The 17,108-nt window shown below is 38.4% G+C and overlaps 1 protein-coding gene across 1 annotated transcript in view; it reads left to right on the forward strand.

Moving 5' to 3' along the window:
• The window catches only part of LOC124172273, a 122,377-nt gene that overhangs the window by 96,454 nt on the left and 8,815 nt on the right, over positions 1–17,108 (forward strand). The window contains exons 6-9 of the mRNA XM_046551691.1: positions 3,603–3,731; positions 7,879–8,010; positions 11,233–11,293; positions 13,939–14,024. Coding sequence (XP_046407647.1) covers positions 3,603–3,731; positions 7,879–8,010; positions 11,233–11,293; positions 13,939–14,024 — 408 coding nt within the window. The remainder of the gene's footprint in view (positions 1–3,602; positions 3,732–7,878; positions 8,011–11,232; positions 11,294–13,938; positions 14,025–17,108) is intronic.

A 17,108-nucleotide genomic window follows, 5' to 3' on the forward strand; every position in this document is an offset into this window, starting at 1 on the left:
CATGGTCTTCAGCAGACTTGGAATAGATACACAAGTCATCAATATATGGATAGACACATGAATATTTCAAATCGCCCGATACTTCATTAATGAGACGAGTGAATATTTGAGGAGAATTTACAAAACCAAATGGCAATCTATTATACTGGTACACTCCGAACGGCGTCACAAAAGCAGTTAATTTCTTAGAATTCTCAGATAATGGTATTTGATGAAAGGTAGAATTGAGATCAAGAACAGTGAAATATTTTGCATCAGCAAGATATTGGAATGCATGTTCAACAGAAGGTGTTGGATAACCGTCTGATTTAACAACTTTGTTTAACTTACGGTAATCAACCACTAGTCTTTCATATCCATCCTTTTTAGGCACTAGAAAAGCTGGCGAACACCAGTTTGAATTGGAAACCTCAATCACTTTCTTATCAAGTAAAAATTGGATGTGTTTCTTCATTAAATTTGCCTTTGGAGGTGACAACGAATAAGGATGGGATCGAATCGGAGTAGAATCTAGCAGTTCAATTTCGTAGGTCATAACAGATGTGACCCCCAATTCTTGAGAAATCACATCAGGAAACTTTGACAATAAACCCTTCAACTTATCACACAACGTAATTTCAGTGGACGACAGAACATGTGATTCGGAGGAGTTACTAACTGGCGCCGATTTAAACGCTTCGCAATTGTCCGTAAAAGAAAAAAGAGAATTCGGGGCAATTTCAAAACTGACGTTCGCCGGACGAATAATCATCTTTGAATTACAAATGAAATCCACACCCAGTAACACGGGAAACGGGATTTTAGCTAGATAAAACACGTGGTTCCAAGAAAACTTGCCTATTTGAACCTTGAGTGAGACAGGAATTAATATGAAAAGGCTGCCCCGACACAGTGATTAAATCGACGTCAACATTCTTACGAATAACCTTTCTCCGGCAACATTTCAGAGAAGCAAAGAAATCTTCATCACACAGTGAAACTGAACACCCAGTGTCAATTAAAGCCTGGCATGGCATAGAATGAAGATTAATAGATAATATTGGCAATCGAGTCGAACACTTGTCACGGACACTCATCAAACTCACGGCAGGCTGAGTAAATCGTCGTCTTTTGCGACACTCGTTCACTTTGTGGCCAGGTTTATGACAGTAAGAACAATTAATAGGAAAAGAAACTTCCCTAGACGCACTGGAAGAGGCAACAGAAGACGTGTTCCTAGAGATACGATGGAAAGTGTTGGAATATTCAGCACAGTCCATTAAATGTTTAGAAGCCTGCGTGATAACAGAGTCCAATTCTACAAATGTGTTAGGCTGATTTGAGAACATAATTGCAGATTTTGTTAAAGGATTTAACCCTTGAATAATGAGTCGCACAATAGAAGACTCGGAATACTGCAAACCCAGCACCTGAGTGGCATTACGCACAGAACACACGAAATCGTGGGGCGTTTCGCGAGGGAACTGAAATCTCTTAACTTTCGTAGTGATCAAGCGATCAAACTCTCTGTCACTAACAATTCTAGCCCAAACTTTTTCTGTGATTTGAGACCATGCGAGATTCAAGTTTAACATAGACAACCAAAAATGACGAGAGCTGGCAGGTAGTTTAGATACTACAAGGTACAATAACGTTGACAGAGGAACCAAAGACAAAGAAACGATTTCATTAACTTTTAACATGAAATTAAACCAATTCTCACTGTTTGACACTTCAAATGGCGGAAAATCACAGTAATTGTTTGACAATTACTAACCCTTCAGAAACTGGCAATGTCTGAGAAGCAGACATTTCGTGAGAGACGTGAGCATCAATACTTTCCTCGTGCGTTGGGCGAGGTGGAACCACTTCTAAAGAAGATTCCCGTTCATTATTAGAAACTTCACTTCCTACGGACACATTAGCCGTACCCCTAGCCTTACGATCCTCGCCCGTGGTTAAATAAGTTTTATTGTACGGGTTGTCAGTACCTCCAGGCATTTTGAAAAGTGAAGTGACGACAACGAGAAAAAGAGAGAGAAAGAGCGAGAAATAAAACTATCTATCTCTGCTAGAAGAGTCCAATCACCAAAAATAGTGCGAGAATAACTAGCTGCTATCCAAACTATCAAGAACATTACAAAAAAAATGTCAAATGGCACATGACCACGAGGAAAAGTCGGCAACACTAGTCACGTAATCCCACACGAACCAAAAAGCACTTAATGGAACATAAAATAACTCACTTTTAAGAGAAGAAACAACCAGAAACTGCAAAAAGTGGAGAAATGTCACCATTGTCCAGCACTCGGAGACCTCGACGAGAGGACAGGAAATCGAACCACGCTCTGCTACCGAAATGTAACGTTACGTCGTAAAATCTGGTTGATTTTTCACGTAAGTCCAGACAAGGGAAATACTCCAACCGTCGGTCACAAGCTGGATCAGGGAAAGACTCCACAAACAAGAAAAACAGCTCACAAGAAAAAGGTAGCAAAAAACAATTTACGAGTTATTATCGTTCGATATCTATTCAAAAGTAGAGTATTCAAAATCACAAGTATTACAGAAAACAATGATAGTAATTCATGATCCCAAAGGAAACATTACCAGCTAAATACCAGCAGAAAATTGCTCTAAATATGCCATGCCTCACAAGACATGTGACTCCCAGCAGACCACGACCAGAAAAAGGGCTCTCCTATTCAGGAAAAGCCAGGATTTGAGGGGAGGGATTCTTCCAGGGAGTGGAGGGGTAGGCAGGCGAATTCAACTACGGCGCCACTCTGCATAGAACGGACGCTCCACAAAATCAGCATTCCCTGGTTTTGAGACAACAGCACAGCACCCAGAATTTTTCCCTCAACTTCTGGGCTGGAGACATCAGAGGAATCAGAGGGATAGTTCATTGGAACACATGGAGGGGAGGGAGATACTGGGGGTGAGGTTTTGGAGGGAGAGAGAGTTGTGATAGGACAATGGTAAAACTTCTCACTCCAAGTGCAATACTAAGGCCTTAGCACCGATTTCCCCTTGCTTGCCAAGGAGTAAGTATTCCTCCGCAGTAGTCCTATATAAGTCTTGGATTGCAGGTAGGCTGGGTTCGGTGCTGGCTTCAGTGCTGGCTTCCGGTGCTGGCTTTCCGGAGGCAGCATTTTCCGGAGACAGGATTTTGCGAGACAGGGTTTTGCTACAGGCGTTTTGCGCGAAAAATCCTTTGCGCGAAAAAACCTTAGCGCGAAAAGTTCTTGGCGGGAGAAGTTCTGCGGATAAGTTCGGAGGAAGTTCGAAGAATTTCTGGGGGGGGGAGGGGTACCAGAAATTTTTTGGGGGGGGGAACACTAAAAAATGCCACAAGACCATCATATCTCAACATATTGCTGATAAAGTTGTTCTTCATTCTTCGGAAGATTTTTTTATGGCTAATTGGAAAGGCAGTGTAACTTAATGGACCATATTTTGTGGGTCAATACATTTATCCTGCCTTCCTCTTTGAGGTCAGAATAGCATTTCAGGGAATTTTTCATTTGAGCATAAATTTGATGTTTTGGTTGTGATCTTTTGCTTCTCATACAAATTAGTGAAAACCCATATCAATGAAGTGTTAATTCTCTTCCTATCAGAGTGGGGTGGGAACATGTGGGTCCCCTTGTGTGGAAGCAGATCAGATCAGTGATAATGGAGGAGGATATGTGGACAATGATAGCACTGATGGGGCCACAAATGACCTTGTGGCCCAAGCCTCTGTTCAGGTAATCATCATCATAGTAATAATATTTAAATTGGTCCAGTGATTTGTTTGGACAAATATAGGAGATGTCACTTAGTACGTAAGATACAAAATCAGTACAAACTAAAGATGAAACAAAAGGTATGCGAAGAAATTCATCATAATTATAAATATAATTTTTTGCACAAAAATTTGCAGCATACATGAACACACAAGTATGAGGTTATATGTGCAGTCAATTTTTGAAGTAGAGGGAGTCATGCTGTTTAGGTAGTCATTTTAACTATGAGCTACAGTGTCCTTGTATAAATTTTGAAGAATTTTTTATAATTTGTTCTAGGGCCCCAGACGACGATACTAAACATCACATTCAGGTAGAATTCACTATAATAAATTGACAATAATACATCAATAACTAATTTCTCTAATAGAATAAAAAACAAGTTGATGTAATTTTTCTGTGGAGCTTCTGAATTTGTTGCTCCTAGGAGACTTGATTATCATTTTTTACACTCAGATAAGAGAAATGAGATTTTGTGGATTTTACATCAGTTTTTACAGAGATCCGGTTGTGTAAAGCTGGTTGCATACACCGTTGGGTCACATGAATTTTTAAACCTTAAAATTTAGTTTTAATATTAATATTATTGCCTTAAAAATTAATATTCGCGTACTTAATGTAATACACATTTAATACAGTTACTACCCATGATGCACCCCTAAAAAAGCACCAAAAATCAAAATGTTATAATAATAGTGTTTACTTCTTGTACCTAAAGAGGGGTTTTATACCCTCCCTAATTTAGGTTAGAAAGGCAGTGGAATGAGTAAAACTAGCAGTTATAGTTTGCATGCAACGAATGCTCCTTTATACTCCTTATCTATTTATTGCCTGGCTTACTATAGAATAACAAACTGTGCTATATTGAGATATGGAATTACAACCCCTTGGATCAGCGTTGTAACCTTAGTAAACGAAGAAATGATTGGGTAAATGTCAAAAAAGCAGGGACTATGGTTATCATCTGCAAAATGCTGAAGAATTTGAAAGGGCTACATGCCGAAGCCGAGGCATGGGAAGCCGAGGTTGGTAGGTAGTCCAGGCATTGCAGTAGGATTAGGTAACAATATGATGCACTTTATTCAATCGAGGGCCATTTCATCTCTAATCAGGCAGATAGTGCAAAATCATGTCAGGCGACCATCGCCGATTTCTCTGTAATTTATGTATGTGAAAGCAGTATCCTTATGATATAGCATATCTCCGCTTGCATTTCTCGCTTCTTGATTACATATCAGGGGATATGTAATCAAGAAGCAACGCGAACACCGCCATCAAAGTTTACATCTGCTAGCAAAGCGCGCATCATTCTAGTTGTGTTTGTTGCCTAGTGGAAGTCAGTGACACTCCCCTCCCTCCTCAGGTGTTACAAGTGTCATTGCTACCTAAATAATTGCAAATGATGTAAAGATTTGACAAATAACGCATTATGATTTCAAAACGAACAACAGAGGTGTATTGCGGGCATATCCGCACAAAGAATGTAGGCGCTAAAACCTAAAGTTATGTATTTTCGTTTGTATTTGCAAAATTTCGCGGCAAATATATTTTTATTCCTCAAGATAATTGATCAGTAAAATCGAGAGTCCGGACAAAGCCAATCTGTATGACCGAGAGTCTACTGCATTTAGTATTTATTAATCAAGCTTTATTAGGAAAACAAGGTATTTTTGTTGAAAAAAAAACAGAACATATGGCATCACAAAATTTAATTCCTAGATTGGCGTAAAAACTTAATAAAATACACGAAATATTAAAAAATTATGACCCTCGGTGGATTGCGCCCCCCCCCCCCCTAGCATTTGACTCACGAGCTGCCACTGATTTTGAGGGAGAAAACCGACAGTTGGGTAAATTTTTGCCGTGAGGTAAAGGAGGGAGGATAGAAACCATGTGCTGGAATCAGCCTGGTTATAGCAATAGGCTTAACTAGGGCTTAACACCCCATCTGCCGGGCAGTGTGTTGCCCTGGAAGTTCAGTCCACACCACTTTCAAGCAGGGATACAGCCATCTCTGACAACTTTCTGCCTCTGCCAGGACATTAACCTGGGTTCACAGGGTGTGAAGCCTTCGTGATGCATTAGTGAAATTACGGGGGTTATGTGGATCACTTTTCTCAGCTATATCAGTTCTTCAATCTCCATCTCTTGGGTTTGTCTATAGGTGGTAAAATGAATGTCCTGAAAACTGCTTTTAATGAGTCAACCTTTTCAAAAATTGGCTTCTCTGTGAACATTTAGTATCACCATTCCGAAATTTCTCCAGTATGTTAGCCTTGAGGGTTTGTACCAGAAACGCTAGACGTTCAACCGTGGGTAAAATTCTTCAGGAATGCAAAATTATGTTTCTCTTAAGGTAACACGTCATCTGTGGTGTTGCTTGTGGGTATGTGGCGTTACGTCGTAAATCTAGTTGAATTTTTCACGTGAGCCCAGACATAGGAAAAATAAACTCCAACCGTCGGTCACATGCTGGATCAGGGAAAGACTCCACAAACAAGAACATCAGCTCACAAAAAAAATTTCCAAAAATAATTTACGAATATTTTCGTTCTATAACTATTTAAAGTAGAGTATTCAAAATCAGAAGTATTACAGAAAACAATGATAGTAATTCATGATCCCAAAGGAAACATTACCAGCTAAATACCAGCAGAAAAATTGCTCTAAATTTGCCATGCCTCACTAGACATGTGACTCCCAGCAGGCCGCGAGCAGAAAAAGATTGCGTATTGCAGGACGAGACAGGATTTGAGGGGAGGGGTTTTTCCAAGCAGCGGAGGGGTAGCCAGGGCGAATTCATCCGCTGCGTCACTGCCCCTGTTGACAGGCTGCTCCGCAAAACATCGTGCCTGGGTTGGAGTGAACAGCATACCAGCTAGAATTTTCCCCTCAACTTCTGGGTTGGAGACATCAGTGGAATCAGAGGGATAGTTCATTGGAACACATGGAGGGGAGGGAGATACTGGGGTGAGGTGTTGGAGGGAGAGAGAGTTGTGATAGGACAATGGTAAAACTTCTCACTCCAAGTGCAATACTAAGGCCTTAGCACCGATTTCCCCTTGCTTGCCAAGGAGAAGTATTTCTCCGCAGTAGTCCTATATAAGTCTTGCATTGCAGGTAGGTTGGTTTGGGGTTGGTTCGGGGTTGGTTCGGGGTTGGTTCGGGGTTGGTTCGGGGTTGTTTCGGGGCTGTTTCAGAGGCTGATTCCAGAGGCTGAGTTTCCAGAGGCAGGGTTTCCAGAGACAGGATTTTCCAGAGACAGGATTTTCCAGAGACAGGATTTTGCTACAGGCCTTTTGCGCGAAAAATCCTTTGCGCGAAAAAACCTTAGCGCGAAAAGTTCTTGGCGGGAGAAGTCCTGCGGATAAGTTCGGAGGAAGTTCGAGGAATTTCTGGGGGGGAGGGGTACCAGAAATGTTTGGGGGGGCACTAAAAAATGCCACAGGTAAATAAGATTATTAGGATTCAATTTCTTGCCTCCAAATGAGTAATTGCATTCTGGAAACTAAGTGGCCCTTATTGAAAAGGATGTCATTCTAAACACCAAAAAACCTCACATATGAAACTTCCTCCCTTATGAAACTTTTTGGTTTTCCGCTGAAAGTTTCATAAGTGAGGTTCTACTGTATATTTTTAAACACTAAAGAGAATTTTGAGTGGAAAAAATATCTTGTAGATAAAATCCACAGAATACAAACACTTCTTGCTTGCATAGAATATTTGTCGAAGGAAACAATAATAAGGGCATCAATATCTTGAAGCAATACAATTTACACCTACATCTCAGTCACGTTGAGGCGTTAGACAAATATTCTTTCACACAGTAGTATTGATCCTTTAACTGTGGCTAATCCTACATTTTCTTGGTAACATGAGTTTTTTTTTCTTTTTCAGGTACTATGATAGATTAATGTATAGTTTATTGCGTGATAATGTATAACACAAGCAGTTGAGATGTGAGTGTTACAGAAGTGTATGTTTTGAGGTGTTGTGTAGATATTTATCAATGCTATAAATAGGAATCATTTTTTGTGAACTCACAAAGCTTTTTCTATATTTCTGTATCCCTGTTTTATAATGATGCTGATTTTGGTCTCATATGCAGGCACAGGCCTCAACATCTTCCCAAGGCGAAGAGGTGGATGCTGAAGGCACCAGAGCCATTGTGATAGACCTTGACACTCTGCTGGTTTTGACCAAGAAAGAACTATCTCCCAGGGAGACTGATGCCACTGAGGTATGCATGAAATTCACATTAAATAAAATTATTGGATGAAAGTGATGTCTGGTAGAAATCCCCAATTTCAAATACTGTAAACTTGGGCACTTGAGCCAAGATTTTGAAACCTACCTATATAATTATTTTCAAAAATGGGCACAACGTGTTGTAACCGATGCGGCTTGGCATGGTTCATGGGTAACTTTGAATCAGCGTTCAGAAGGTAAGGAGAACTGAATCAATATCGTGTGTGATTAATTGTGCTAAGGGGAATAAGAACAACCTACGACGCCTTGAATTAAATATTCTCTCAGCCAATGGTGAATGAAGACGCAGCAGGAGCCAGCCAAGGAGGTCATCGCCATCCATAACAGAGAGCCGATAAGTAAAACTGTTATCCCACATGACTCCCCCCCTTCAGTTAAGAAGGTTCACGAATAAATACCATACATAATTAACCTTTTCGCGCCGAGCTCCTTTACGGAAAGTTTCTTATGGCTCTATGAAGGTTTTGAAAATTTCTTTTTCGCACCGTACGGAGTTTTTTCTCGGCCAGGTAGTCGCTTTCTCCCCATAATGACCTTTCCTAGTGGAGTTCCAGACCCTTCCTCAGCAACTGGGCAATTATAATCCTTGACCCTTTTCCCCGAAGGCAGCCCATCCCGGCGTACTTTCGCGGTCAGTTTATTGATGCTAATGCAATTTTATTTATTTTAATTGTTACTTTTGCATTAAATGTCAGTTCATCAATATATTCCTTTCATTTTGCTATGCATGTAGAACTTTTAAACGAAGTTCTACGGTTATTTTTAGGGTTTTCATCAAAATGGCACTATATCATAGACCAACAAATACATTAAAGGGAATGAAATCTTTCAATGTTCCTAGGCTACTTCTAGGTATTTACGATTTATGATATTAACATATTTTAGATTCATGATGCCAAAATCCACACTCTCCTCATTTGCGTCTGCTTTTCAGTTCTCTGAAAACATGAGAATGATATATTTAGAATTTTTTAGAAGAAGAATTTTTTCCCAAAAAAATTCACATAAAACTACTTGAATCTTACAAATTTGTTGTTTGAAATGGCTAAATATTATTTTTAAAGCAAATTTCCTTCATTACATCCTTCCATCCTTCGAGGCGTGGCTTCACTTCTTCACATGCATGATCAAGTGTGAATTTATGGAATTTATTTGTCTCCTCAGCAATTAGTTCCATCAAATAATCTGAGAAAAATATTTTTAAAAACTCATGAGTCGATGAATTCTCACTTATATCAGCTTTGCATCCAGAGTTAGCAGAATCAAAGGAATGATTTTTCGGGGAAAAATCGTTTGGGGACCACAAAACGTCATTACCAGCTATCCGTCTTCTTTTTGGAGTTGTACCCTCCTCTTCGTTTGATGAAGATTCTGATTCATCTACATACATACATTCCGAAGAAGGTTCGCGAAAACGTGGATCTGTCGTGGCCCTCGACGTGGACGGCAGCAGCTCCCGCTCTATATCACCTGATGACGCCGTTTCAGATCCATCACTATCTGAACCACCATCCTCGTCTTCACTATCAGTTTGGGTAAATATTTCAAGGATCGATTGATCCGTTATTAGCCGGGACATTTTCCCAGTGCAACTTCAGTCCAGGAAATTTGCCTAACGCTCCTTTCGGCCAAGCAACTCCGAACAGGTCGAGAACGTAAGCAAAACTAACGAAAGCGAAACGAAAGGCACTTCAAGAAAAAAATCCTGGCTGTATAATTCAAAGAAAAAATGTAATTCCACCGAAACATCATTTGAAAAAAAAATCCTTGCAGGAGGAGGAAGGAGAATGCATACAGAACATTTACGGTTAAATTTGAATACACGCCAAGAAAATTTTGAAAAGAAAATGAGCTTTTCCGAGAAGAGTGAGGTTATCATCTTCCACGTACATATTTCAGTAGGAGAATACTTACACCAATATACTCTTGGGTGTTCCAGGTGGAGGATAATAAGTTTTTCCAAGAAAACATTAATGCGTTAATGTGTCCCGAAATAAGCCCGTGAGGTGCACAGGGTAGGCCACCTTAATGAATCCTGACCAGAAAACCAAGATATGAGAGTAATTACCTGGGTACAGCAGTTTTTATTCCTGCAATGGTATGGAATGCTTCTCACTACATGTGTCTACGTAAAACATTCCCTATTGTTACATTAAATTTACGAATTTTTAGGATATGCATTAATCAGTATTTATAGCAAAATTCATTTATAATACCTTTGTATTCAAAGTTTGATAAGAGGTTATTAAAAATAGCCGCTGTAATTTGGGATCACGACAAAGAACTGAGAGAATCATATTTTATTACATTACGAGGTCTTTTTCATGGATGATAAATAGGATATTCTATTGAATTTTACCGCAAATGTACACTTAGAATGAAGCTAACAGAGTAACATATCTTTTTAGATGTAAATCATTACAATATCGCTCCTATAAATTTGCTAGTAAGTTATAAAAATAACAATTAAACATCTAACCTTAGCGTCTCCAAAAATGGTTCTAAGTGATGATCAACTCCGTTAATATGAACGCTAGAATTCCATTTTAAATTTGGAAGCAATCAGCAGAGCATTCAGAATGTAACTCCTCGCATTGATTTTCAATGAATGCAGCATGAACGTTTTTAGTTATTTTAACTTATAAACAAATAAGTGACCATGAGCACCTTCCTTAAGTGGGGCACTGAGAGCAAGAATGGGCCGAGGTAATCCCCACACGGACAATAGGAAAGGGTCGGACCTCTCGCGCTGAGGGACCCTAATGGCGGTTGGGACCGACTTGCCATGTTTGACCGTGAAACCATGAAAACACGGCCTTTTCCTTCGAAAAATTCAAGCCATGAAAATTCGGCCTTCCTTATTTAGCATTCAAAATTCAGACCGTGAAATCACGCCCAGCGTAGGGAAGAGGTTTAGAATGGAAGAACAAACTCTTAAGAAGACCTGTTGCTGAGCAACATTTTACCTTGCATTTTGTTTATTTTTTGGCCCACCCTTTTTCCCTGGAAAGAAGTATATATTTTAGTATTTAGGACAGTGTATTATTGGAGAGTGTTTAGGATTAGTGTTGAAGTTGTCACTTCATTTGGTTTTGTATTGACGCAAGAGATTCCCAAGAATTTAATATTTTTGTTTCATTTTTTTATTATCCTAAAGTTGTCATTTGTAAATCTGAAATCTGATTACTTTCAGCCTACTGTTACGGAGAATGGGGAGCTGATTCAAAATCGAACAATGGCCATGGAGGCTGTGGGTGAGTGATCTTCAGTTTTAACTAATTCTGACTAGGCGAATATCCAAAAGCTGTGTCTCAGAATTCAATAAAATTTTGAATTTGATTTTTTTTACATTCTTAATGCACTCTTATATAAGAAAGCTTGTTTTTTGTCAATATTCCCATTAAGTTTACTGAAAATTTTATTTTAACATGTGGCTTGTCTCCAGGTCCTCGGCGTGACAACTGGGCTCTTTAACCACTGGACTAATATTCACTCTTCGGAGAGTGGCTCTTATACATGAACATATTTAACTAGTAAAGTTTTAACTGCATTTCAGTTTAAACTATTTGGTTATACAACCCCATATGTGAGCTGATTCAAGGACAGCTTCCAAAGGACCATGTATAACACAAGAAAATTTGATTGAATTCTGAACCGGGTTTTTGGACACTTCCCTTGTGAAGGACATAGCATCTGTATGTGTCATCCATCTAAAAATTCTTTAGCTCATCGACCTATAATTAATTGACCTATCGTTCTGCTTGAGAATATAACCATGTCAGCATGTGTATAGTAAAATTTTCATCATGCTTCAATAAGAAACTAATATATGCAGTCATGTGCATTAATATGGGAATTCCAGTGTATTTCACCTAACAGTTTTGTCTTAAATACTGGGTAATAGAAAAAAAAATCCCAATAAATCACTTGTGATGAATGGGCATATAAAATCCATTTATGTGGCATGTACACTGTGGTGTCCATGGACAAAATGAACATGGAACTTGTTGAAATGAGATCAATTGGTTTTTTTCAGTTTTGAAATGATGGTAAAATGTTGCTTCGAAAGACACCACAACCAATATACTGTTTTGTGCTCTAGGCTTTAGGCTTTAACTGTGCTTTAATAGGGCTAACAGTTATTCATGGAAAAAGTGAGATAAGGAAAAAAACTGATTTGGCTGAAAATAGGCTAAACTCAATTTCAATACCTAGTGTGCAGCAGTTATAGTTCTGCAGGGTAATGACAGTGGGTGACTAGGCCATGCATACTTCTCCTCGCTAAGACTTCAAGGTTATAGCTTCATCTAAATTGTAAAAGGTGGTTAAGCAAAGTACAAGGCATCACCCTCTTTGAGGATGGGTATGAGAAGTTTGAATTAATTGGATGTTGCTTAACTTAAAGCTGATAAGTTAATTTTTTATTAGGATGTTTTAGTGGTATTTTGTACACCGCTTCATATCTTAAGTACTTTGAGTTTTATGAAAATTCTATCTGGATGCATTCAAAATTAAAATGTTATTGTGACGATTGCTTCTGAAAATAGATAAATCATAAGGGGAATGTTAGGGAATTAGAAAAGGGATGCATGTGGACAACCTGGAAATCAGGTATCTTTTGCCAATTTTCAGCTTTTTTGCATAAAGAACATGAATCATCAAAGTGACGAAATGAAATAGATATTCTTACAGACTTACTCATGAATCAATCTTTGTGGTGATTGCTTGCTAGACTTAATCCATGGTGAATTCCACCTTGAATTCAGGGTCAGCCACTGAAATCAGACGGTTGTAGATGGCCATAAGATGGAGTTGGGAAGTAGTGTGGGGGTAGGCTACTGATATGTTTCAAAATGTTGGATGCATTTTGGAAACAAGACAATCTGTTTGTCATTTTAATATTCTGCATACTTGGTCTTTTCTGATGGCTTTTGAAACCAAACCATCCTGAACTATCCAGGCTCTCAAACTAAGACTGGCAGAAAGAGATATTAGCGTATCTTTGAGGGCACATTCAAAGAGAGAGTTAGAACCCTTTCCACTCTTCTTATTTGGGGTGTGCATTATATAAAACTTCGGATCCTATTGCAATGCTTTCCGCAACTTTGACTCCGATGTATCCAATGAAAGACAATAACTGCGGATATTTGGACATGAGGCATCCCATCTGACCATCCTTATATAATGTATAATGACATAAGGTATGTGGTCATTAATACCCCATGCCTTTATAATTGAATTAATTTTATAAGTAATGCAAGGTGTAGTGGTTACGAATGTTTCTTTAGAATAGAGGTGTGCCCCTCAGACAATATGATATTCTATTGCTGCTGTTAGTGTTCTTGTTTATGCACTGCAAATATTTCTTTTTAATACATGTTGTCCTTGAAGGTAAGTTCTTATAATATCCCATATTATTACCCATTTATCTCTGTCAATGATTTTTTGTGAGCTTTAATTACATTTTGACCCTTGTAGTTACTATCCATTTTTATTTTGCATAATTTTAGCCTTGCATTGCAAGAAAGTATTTGAATTTAATAATAATGAGAATTGTTTCAGTTCAACATTGTGTGTTCATGGCATTTGTCAATTCAGTGTATGATTACTTCTGTGCATGAAAAAGTGCATTGAGATGTTTTCTGGAGTAGATACTTCAGATTCGTATACAACATTTTGCTCAATTTCTCTGAGGAGCAGTGTCATTGAATTTGTGAATAAATGTATGGAAACCACCGTAAAAAATTAACTGACACCTCGTTATGTGTATAGCATCTAACAGAAAAATCTGTTAAAGTAGCTACCGTGATATGTGTCTGATTGCTGTTATAAATTAGTTCAATTAATCGTAGATTTCATGCCTGACGTCACTTATTTTTAATTTGACATTCTTTTCTAGAGTCCCGAGATTCTGAACGAGCCTCAGCCTTGTTTGTAGGCCTTGAACCAAAGACTAGAGCATCACATTCAAGGAAAGGAAAGAAGGTGATTGATAAAGACATTAAAAAATGTGATACCTTAATTGCTGATAAAATAACGTGCTCAAATCCTAATGATGGACGATTACACTCGAAATCTGGATATGCAGTTAAAATCAGAGGGGAAAGAGGAACAATGACTCTAGCAGGGAAGAGAGGTTGTTGTAGTAATGCAGAACCCATTAAGTTTTTCAGGAGCACTAAGGATGTGAAGGATGTGAAGAATGGTTCTCAGGCAGCCATACGGGAAAACAAAGTGAAAAGTATTGGCATGACTAAAAATCCTGGGAAGCGTGCCAGTTCATTGAAAAAATCTTATCATTGCTTCAACTGCAGAGATTCATTCAATGCCAAATATGATCTCATTAAGCACCGCGATATTCATATCAGTTCTGTCAATTTAGATATTGATTCAAATTTGTCAATCAGTAAAGATTTGTACCCGAAAACCTTGGTTTCTAGGAGAGAAACTAATATTTCTTGTCAGCCCATCTCCTCCAAGAGTTTGAATCATCTGATGTGTAAAAGCCAAGGTGTGAGGCAAAAAGGAAAAAGGCTTCTTAAGGATAAGTTTGGAGGAACAAAGAAGAATAAAAATGTGGGGGAAGTGGGAATAAGCTTCATTGTAGATGGGAAATCATGCTCAGTTGTTCCACTCACGGCAAACACGTCTTCTTCCTACAATGAATGTGAAAGGTCTTTCTCTGAAAAAAGTAGCCTTGTCTGTAACACTCGTACTCATACGAAGATAAAAACTTATTCTTGCAATGAATGTCATAAGTCCTTCACTCAAAAGAGCATCCTTGTTAGTCACATTCGGACTCATACGATGGAGAAACCTTATTCTTGCAATGAATGTGATAAGTCTTTCTCACGAAAGTACAGCCTTGTCTATCACATTTCGACTCATGCGAAAGAAAAACCTTATTCTTGCAATGAATGTGATAAGTCTTTCTCAGGCAAGGGTTACCTAGTCAGTCACATGCGGACTCATACGAAGGGGAAACCTTATTCTTGCTATGAATGTGATAAGTGTTTCTCACGAAAGAGTCACCTTGTCTGTCATATGCGGATTCATACGAAGGAGAAACCTTATTCTTGCAATGAATGTGATAAGTCTTTCTCTCATAAGACTACCCTTGTCCGTCACATTCGGGCTCATACAAAGGAGAAACCTTATTCTTGCAATGAATGTGATAAGTCTTTCTCACGAAAAAGTAATCTTGTCTGTCACATTCGGGTTCATACAAAGGAGAAACCTTATTCTTGCAATGAATGTGATAAGTCTTTCTCACGAAAGTACAGCCTTGTCTATCACATTTCGACTCATGCGAAAGAAAAACCTTATTCTTGCAATGAATGTGATAAGTCTTTCTCAGGCAAGGGTTACCTAGTCAGTCACATGCGGACTCATACGAAGGGGAAACCTTATTCTTGCTATGAATGTGATAAGTGTTTCTCACGAAAGAGTCACCTTGTCTGTCATATGCGGATTCATACGAAGGAGAAACCTTATTCTTGCAATGTATGTGATAAGTCTTTCTCAGTCAAGGGTAACCTAGTAAGTCACATGCGGACTCATACGAAGGAGAAACCTTATTCTTGCAACGAATGTGAAAAGTCTTTCTCACGAAAGGATACCCTTGTCTGTCACATGCGGACTCATACGAAGGAGAAACCTTATTCCTGCGCTGAATGTGATAAGTCTTTCTCTCAAAAGAATGCTCTTGTCAGTCACGTTCGGACTCATACGAAGGAGAAACCTTATTCCTGCGCTGAATGTGATAAGTCTTTCTCTCAAAAGAATGCTCTTGTCAGTCACGTTCGGACTCATACGATGAAGAAACCTCATTCCTGAAATCAATGTGATAAGTCTTTCTCTCTAAATAGTGACCCTGTTCGTCACATTCCGATTATATGAAGGAGAAACCATATTCGTGCAGTGAATGTGAAAAGTCTTACACTACCAAACAAAACCTTGGCCTACTCACGCGAGTGCATCGGAAAGAAGCCTTTGTCTTGCAATGAATGTGGAGAGACTTTCTCTTAATAGATGCACCTCTTCTTTCATTTGCACGCACGCAGGGTTAAGTTTTATTTGACTAGTTGTTGATAGTTGTTAGCAATCAAGGTAATAATAAATAATTTTTATTATTACAAGAACTGCTTGTTTGAAATAAAGAAATCCCATAGTGTTGAAAACGATATGATAATATTCAGTTAGGTCTGTGACCTAATTTAATAAATGTTCAAGTAATTTTACTGTGCCATATTTTCAAGGACTAAATAAATTATTCCTTTATATTTAACATTTAATTTTTACTGGTAGAAAATTGTTTACATTTGAATGCAAGCCATGCATGGACTTCTTTCATGCAACACTTTCGATAAAAACTGCAGGCACTTTGTCTCAAGAATGATTTTCATTGTTATGTCAATGTTAATTGTGTGATTGATCAATGTTTAATTGTCCGTTCGATGTTAGTTGATGTAGTGCTTCTATGTAATGTATATGCAAATATCAAGGTAATAATAATACATATACAATTGATGGAGAGAGTACTAAGCTGAGTGACTGGTCTGTTTAAATTGTTCATTTACCCGCATGCCTTTCAGTGATTATATCAATATTGTGTTTTAGTTTGAGTGCCTGCACCACAATCACCATGCAATTCTTTGTACAAATGACAATAATATTTCCTCTTGAAAACATTGCCAGCCATAGTTAAGCCTTAAACGATCAATCAAGGAATTTCTTTCCCAGGCGAATGGCCATATATTTCCTGGTAACTATGTCCCGTTGATTGGCACGAAACAACTACCCTGAAATGAAATTGGTCGTATTTGACATGTGGTTTTGCATGAGGATATATATATATCAATTGAGATTAATTTGTCATGGACAAAATATTTCACGTAGAAATAGTCATGAATATGCATATTTTTATCGTATGGATGGGAATGAAAAGCCTTGGTTTTCTAAGTCGGCAAAGGCAATGCTATCATATGTAGATATTTTGGGAGCAAAGTCATAATAACTTAATCATTCAACATGTATGACTGACATACTGATGTTACCCTTTTAAAAATA

The sequence above is a fragment of the Ischnura elegans genome, assembly GCF_921293095.1.
Source record: "Ischnura elegans chromosome 13 unlocalized genomic scaffold, ioIscEleg1.1 SUPER_13_unloc_1, whole genome shotgun sequence".
Taxonomy (NCBI): domain Eukaryota; kingdom Metazoa; phylum Arthropoda; class Insecta; order Odonata; family Coenagrionidae; genus Ischnura; species Ischnura elegans.